Source organism: Gavialis gangeticus, unplaced genomic scaffold (genome assembly GCF_001723915.1).
Source record: "Gavialis gangeticus isolate Ggan-Ray unplaced genomic scaffold, GavGan_comp1, whole genome shotgun sequence".
NCBI classification, from domain to species: Eukaryota; Metazoa; Chordata; order Crocodylia; family Gavialidae; genus Gavialis; species Gavialis gangeticus.
The window spans coordinates 40,381,266-40,387,472 of record NW_017729025.1 but is presented as its reverse complement, the minus strand read 5'-3'; the positions used below and the strand labels follow the sequence as shown (position 1 = coordinate 40,387,472).

General features: G+C 41.9%; 1 protein-coding gene across 1 annotated transcript in view; it reads left to right on the top strand.

The window, feature by feature from the left end:
• The window catches only part of KCNK13 (potassium two pore domain channel subfamily K member 13), a 239,552-nt gene extending 233,635 nt beyond the window's left edge, over window positions 1–5,917 (top strand). Inside the window, exon 3 of the mRNA XM_019519910.1 lies at window positions 2,764–5,917. Within this exon, the coding sequence (XP_019375455.1) occupies window positions 2,764–3,656 (893 nt within the window). The 3' untranslated portion in view covers window positions 3,657–5,917. The remainder of the gene's footprint in view (window positions 1–2,763) is intronic.
• The last annotated feature ends 290 nt before the right edge of the window (window positions 5,918–6,207 follow it).

Sequence of the window (6,207 nt, the reverse complement as noted above, 5' to 3'; positions counted from 1 at the left end):
TCCTATGTCCCTGCCCAGTGGGGCTGGCTCCATAGAAAGAAGTATTGGCCCTGCCACCCAGCACAAGTCCCTGAGGCTGCTCACTGCATTCTTCTGGCTATTGCTGGTGCTGGGCTCTGAAGGAGGCTTTTGCCAGTCAGCAGAGCCCAATCGGAGCTTCCTGTATGGAACATGCCTGTCCCTGCTGCTGCCTGGCTTAAGCTCCCCAGGCTTAACCTGATTCATTCTGCTGGAGCCTGGCAGCAGCAGCAGCAGCAGCCAGTGAGGTGCACTGGGAAGCTCAGAGGCTTGTGCCAAGTGGCAGGGACTGTTGTGCTCCTTAGAAGCCAGGGAGGAAGCCCCTCACCATGCAAACTCCCCATGCTGGCATAGAGCCGGGGCCATGTGGCAGCGAGACTCTGTTCCTACCTCCCCTCAGCAGGTCAGAGGCAGAGACTTGCAGGGGGCAGAGCTGTGCAGGAGGCCCAGCCTGGAGGGTGAAGGGTAAGGACTCTTGTGGCATGACTCCTTCCCACCTCCACAGGCAGACCCCAGCTGGAGGGGAAGGGGAGCCCGGGTCAGGTAGAGGCCTCCTTTGACCTGCCTGCCACCTGCCTGCCCTTGCTTTGTGACAGCTCAGGGCATGGTCAGCCCAGCTGGCCAGAGCACAGAAGCACTGGCAGAAGCTAGCCTGCCTGCCCACAAAGGTTCCTGGGATGCTGGGGGACTGTGACCTAACTTGAGTCAGGAGGGAATCTGGGACAGAAGTTCCATAAACTGGTTTAACCTAAATCAGTTAAACCTGATACTACATCTTAAACTGGGTTCAACCATTTTGGAACTGGCTTATGTGCACTGAAATTTTGTTCTGTTACAGATTTAAACCATTTTCCAGTCACTTGAAGTGGTTTATATGTAATTTCTGTCCCTAGCCAAGATGAACATCTTGGCTAAGTACAAACAGTCAAAAAGCCCAAGGCTGAATAGATGCAGTCTTTGCAGGTTAGTCTAAGCTGTGTAAATTGAACCAGTAATTAAGTGGACAGACATTCACTTTTGATTCTGGAAATGCAGCCACATGCCTGCAGTGGCTGAGGCCAAGAGATGGGGGGGCTCTAGTGCATGCCTCCCTGCTCAGCTTGGGCCAAGACTAGCTTACCCACCCTATGAGAGGGGGTTGGCGTAGGAGGTGAAAAGCATCCTGGGATGCTGAGAGACTGAGAGTTAACTTGAATCTGGAGGGGATCTGGGACAGAAGTTCAATAAATCAATTTAACCTAAATCAGTTGTCTGATACTACATCCACCCATCTTAAACTGGGCTTAGACATTTTGAAACCAGTTTATGTGCACTGAACTTCTGTTGTGTTACACATTTGAACTCGTTTCCAATCTCTTACACTGGTTTGTGTGTACCCTTGCTGTTGTAAGAGTGGTTCTCCTGGCCAAAGATAGCTACTTAGTTGATTTCCCTGAGCTTGAACTGCACTCACTGCAAACCCTCCAGGGCACTCAGTGATGCTCAATAACACACCTGTCAGCTTTGTTATTCTGACCTGCACAAAAAGGAGGAAGGTGGGGAATCATTATGCCAACCTGAGTTAGACTGTCAGCAAGGCCTGCATCAAGGAGCTGTGAAGAAATAAGAGGTGATTGGGGGATATAAGGACTGACATTGGGTGGAAGATTTTTTTAATGAAGGGAAAAGGACTATAGCCCAGCACTAATGACGACATGGATATAAAATGTCTGGTGTTTTTTGCTCCTTGTATTGCATTTGTCTTCTCCAACACAAGGGCATTGCCTTTGAGACTTTTAATGAATAAGTTTTCCTCATTTCCCATATCCCAGGCTCTTTATGCATTTAATATCCTGCACTTACTGAGAGGGGAGAAATGTAGATGCGCCTCTTACTCAAAGTGCTATTTTTTGTTCCCTCAATATGTCTGCTTCAGCTTTGTTGAACTGCTAATTAGTCACTTACTACACTTTTCTAGAACCTATTCAAACTGCAGCAAACACATTCAGGGGACTTATTTCCTCTAATTTGTCCACTCATATTTAGGACTTGCTTATTCAGTGTTAATTCTTTATAAACAGCCTACTACAGCAACTTTGCCCTATCAATGTTGTCCTGTTAATCTAAATGAAATGGGATTTGCAGACTGGAAAGAAAAAGAGAACAAGGATATATTTGTAAAGATACAACAGGGCAGGAGACAGGACTGCATGGTAACTTTTTTACTGCTCCAACATAGAACCAAGCTGTTGAGCAGAACATGGAGAGATGAGAGGGAAAGAAAGAAAACTTAAGCAGTGCACCAGCATGTGCCTTAATCTGTTCCCCACTGAAGTTGGTGGGAGTCTTTCTATTGCCTTCATTGAGTTTTGGATCAGACCTACAAGGCAAAACAGAGAGGGTAAGTGAAATGAGTGTAGTCACTCTGAATATCAGACCTCATCCAAGGCATGCAGAGAGGTAAAGAATGAGTAAGACGAGACTGAAGCTTAGCTTCTCAAATAAACACCGCTTCTCTTCACATTTCACCTCTCATTTCAGTTTTCCTCTAGTCAGAGACATGTTGATACTTTGCATTTGTAACCTCTTGATCCCTTTTAGCACTGGAGCAGTAGGGATTGTGAAAGTCAAAGAGAAATCCCAGGTACTGTCTTGGAGCTGAGCTGCACCACAAGGATTTTGTGATATTTCTGTCTTGCAGGTGACAAAACTCTGATGCTGTAACCAATAGCTTATGTTACTTAACTGCTCTGTTTTGTTTCCTAGGGTTTGGCATGACCACCCCAGCCACCGTTGGAGGCAAAATTTTTCTGATATTTTATGGCCTTATAGGATGTGCAGGGACCATTTTGTTCTTTAACCTGTTCCTGGAACGCTTGATCACAGTCATAGCCTATGTCATGAAGTCTTGCCATGAGAGACAGCTAAGGAGAAAAGGGGTCCTTCCTCATGATGGCCGACGAGGTTCAGGGAACTCTGAGGTGGACAGCTTGGCAGGCTGGAAACCTTCTGTGTACTATGTCATGCTCATTTTATGCATAGCATCACTTATTATTTCCTGTTGTGCCTCTGCAATGTACACACCAATTGAAGGATGGAGTTATTTTGACTCACTCTACTTTTGCTTTGTGGCCTTCAGCACTATCGGTTTTGGTGACTTGGTCAGCAGCCAGAATGCACAGTATGAAAGTCAAGACCTCTACCGGTTTGGCAACTTTATCTTCATACTCATGGGGGTTTGCTGTATCTACTCCTTATTTAATGTGATCTCTATTGTCATCAAACAGTCTATAAATTGGATATTGAAAAAGATGGATTGCCGGTGCTGCCACAGATGCCAAAGAAAATTTTTTAGGTCACGGAGGAACGTGGTGATGCCAGGGAACGTTCGGAACCGGCGAAACATCTCCATTGAGACCGACGGCATCAACGAGAGCGACACAGATGGTCGTCGGCTGTCTGGCGAGATGATCTCTATGAAAGATTTTTTAGCTTCCAACAAAGTTTCACTGGCCATCATGCAAAAACAGCTGTCAGAAACTGCCAATGGGTATCCCAGGCAAATGAGCTCAAATTCTAGACAAAATGGATTCTCTGGTGGGATAGGAGCCCTGGCAATTATGAATAACAGGCTGGCAGAGACAAGCGTGGATAGGTAAAATGAAAAGCAATGAGAAATACTTTGAGATGTGTGGAAACCAGTAGGAAGTGAATGTCATCAGAGAGGCAGAGCAAACTGAGTAGGACACGTTCGGTCAGAAGATCTCTCATTCTTTTTAAGTTTTTTTTGGTGGAGGAGGGATTTCCATTGGTATTCTTTGCACTGCTCAGATTGCTACTCTCTGTTCTCCCATTCTTTCTGTTCCACAAACAGGGCACAGAAGACAATATGACCAATAAAACATAATGGAGCCCCAAAGAAATCTTCTGCAGCTGATTTCCTGCATTTATGCTAAATTAAGATTAAGGGATAAGGAATTTATGGCCTTGGGAGAAATTACCTTTCACTTCTCCAGAATTAAATTCTTTAATTCACAAATTGTAATTAATTCTATAATTCATTTTATTTTTTGTCCCATTTGCTTTGGACCTGACTTCTGAATGTAGCATGTCTGGGACAGAAACAGAAACCGTTGTAAGCCTTATTCTGTGATGTCTATGCTATTGCACTCCTATTTTAAGTTAGTGAAAAACAAACACATCTCACTTCTCTAAATGGATTCCTGTTGTGAAATACTATCATTGTAAAGTCAACTTCTGCCATGAAATGTATCAGTGTAAATCAGAAATAGTTCCATCAAAGTCAATAGAGCTCCTCTGGAATTACACTGGTATAATTGAGAACAGAATTTGACCCCTAGAATGTCATTCAGTGTTCCCGTTAGTAGGACTCTGTCAAAAGTAGTAGAATCAAGATTTGATCTACTTTTCCTTGCTGATGTCTGTTTCCAAAGGACGTGACCAACCTTTTCTAAGTTATTTTTTCTTCTATAATTGAATGAATATAGTTTCCTTTAAAGCAATTAAATTAAATTGAAACTAGCCATATAGACAAGTCTCACAGGTAACCCTACAATAACAAAATAAGAACTTTTCAAACTCTGTTTGTACTGTGTCCAATCAAGACTGAACAACTGAGCATAACAAACAAGCAATAGTAATGCTTATATAGTGAATAGGTTGCATTATGAAAATAAATTACAAAGGAAATAGATTACAATAGATTATTATAAGCAACTATGTGCACAGAAAAAGTAAAAAATGCTGAAAAACAGTTTGACAAAGTCCGTTTTTAACATTCATGTAACTATCATTCTCTACGTGTTTTCTGGCCCTTGGTGATGATAATGACAGGGTCTTGATTAGAGAAATGGAAAATGTATAACTCCTCATTTTGCTAAATAAAATGATCTGAGTGCTCATCATGAACAGGCAGAGGACGTCAATGAGAACTGCATTAATAGTGAGAAAAACATGGAAACAGAAAATTAGACAAGTTAATGGCTGTCATATGGCATTTTATATCATGAGCAGTCAAAATAAGGGATTTAATTAAATTACAGAGATATTAGAAGGTAAGAAATCTAGATCAAATTCTTGCTAGCTTTACCCCAGTCAATGCCATTAAAGTCAGTGAGGTTTCAAGGGAGTAAATGAGCAGGTCAAATGGAGCCTGGCTCAGTGCCACTGAAGCTAATGGCAATTGGATCACAGGACTCTCAAGTTAACAAATTATCATTGCTAATATCCGGAACCCGTTTTAGAACATTTCAGTGTTAAACATTTTAAATATCTGATTTACTTTTCACAATATCTGCCATTCCTTTTCCCTTGTACTTCTGTGGAACAATACAGGTAAATGGATCAATTTAATTTGCAGTAGGAATCTATTTCATCGTCTGATTTTTATGTCTGTTTCAATGCTCTTGTGTTTAGGTTATTAAAACTGAAAGGTGATAGTAAAATACATTTTTAAAGTCCTTTTTATATTTGAAAATAAAAAATAATGGGAGAATTTCACTTGAGGTTTTATAATTAAACATTTTAAAAACAAAACCTACTGGCTGGACTAAACTGCGGCAAATCTGAGCCACTTAACATGTCTATAGAAAGGAAGGAAAAGCTCTTCCTAAGATTCAGTGGCAAAGGAGTTTTGGTACAATGTGCCCATATAGGTAGCATCATTTGAAAATATTGGCCTGATTCTGCTTTCACTCAGTTTTGCAGCAGCTGGAAATCTCTGTTGACTGCAGCGGGATCATTCCTCATCCCATCAGCATAAATGAGATCAGAATCATGTCCCATGTCCCTCGTTGTATGATTAAGGCACTGAGGATTTAACCTGTAGCTTCTTAAATGGCTGCAACACGTTGTCATTGGCACACTTCAGAAGATAATATCGTAACCAAGCTGCACTGAATCATCATATGCCATTTTAAGGGTTTCCTTTTCTTGTCTAAATGCAAATTAAATTAATACAAAAAACCAGTTGTGCTATAGAAGCTGCTTCTTTCTAGATTAATTCAGTGATGCCTCCATTCAGTAACTGCTAATGCAGAATTGACCATCATGGAAGCAATTCTGAGGTTGCAATCAGATATCACTTGTGGTTAGGCTGAACCTCTTGGGGCAACTCTCAAAACAGAGAATCTAGTAAACCCCTTGAAAGGCACAGCATGCTTCTCTACTTGTGCCTGGCAATTTACTCTT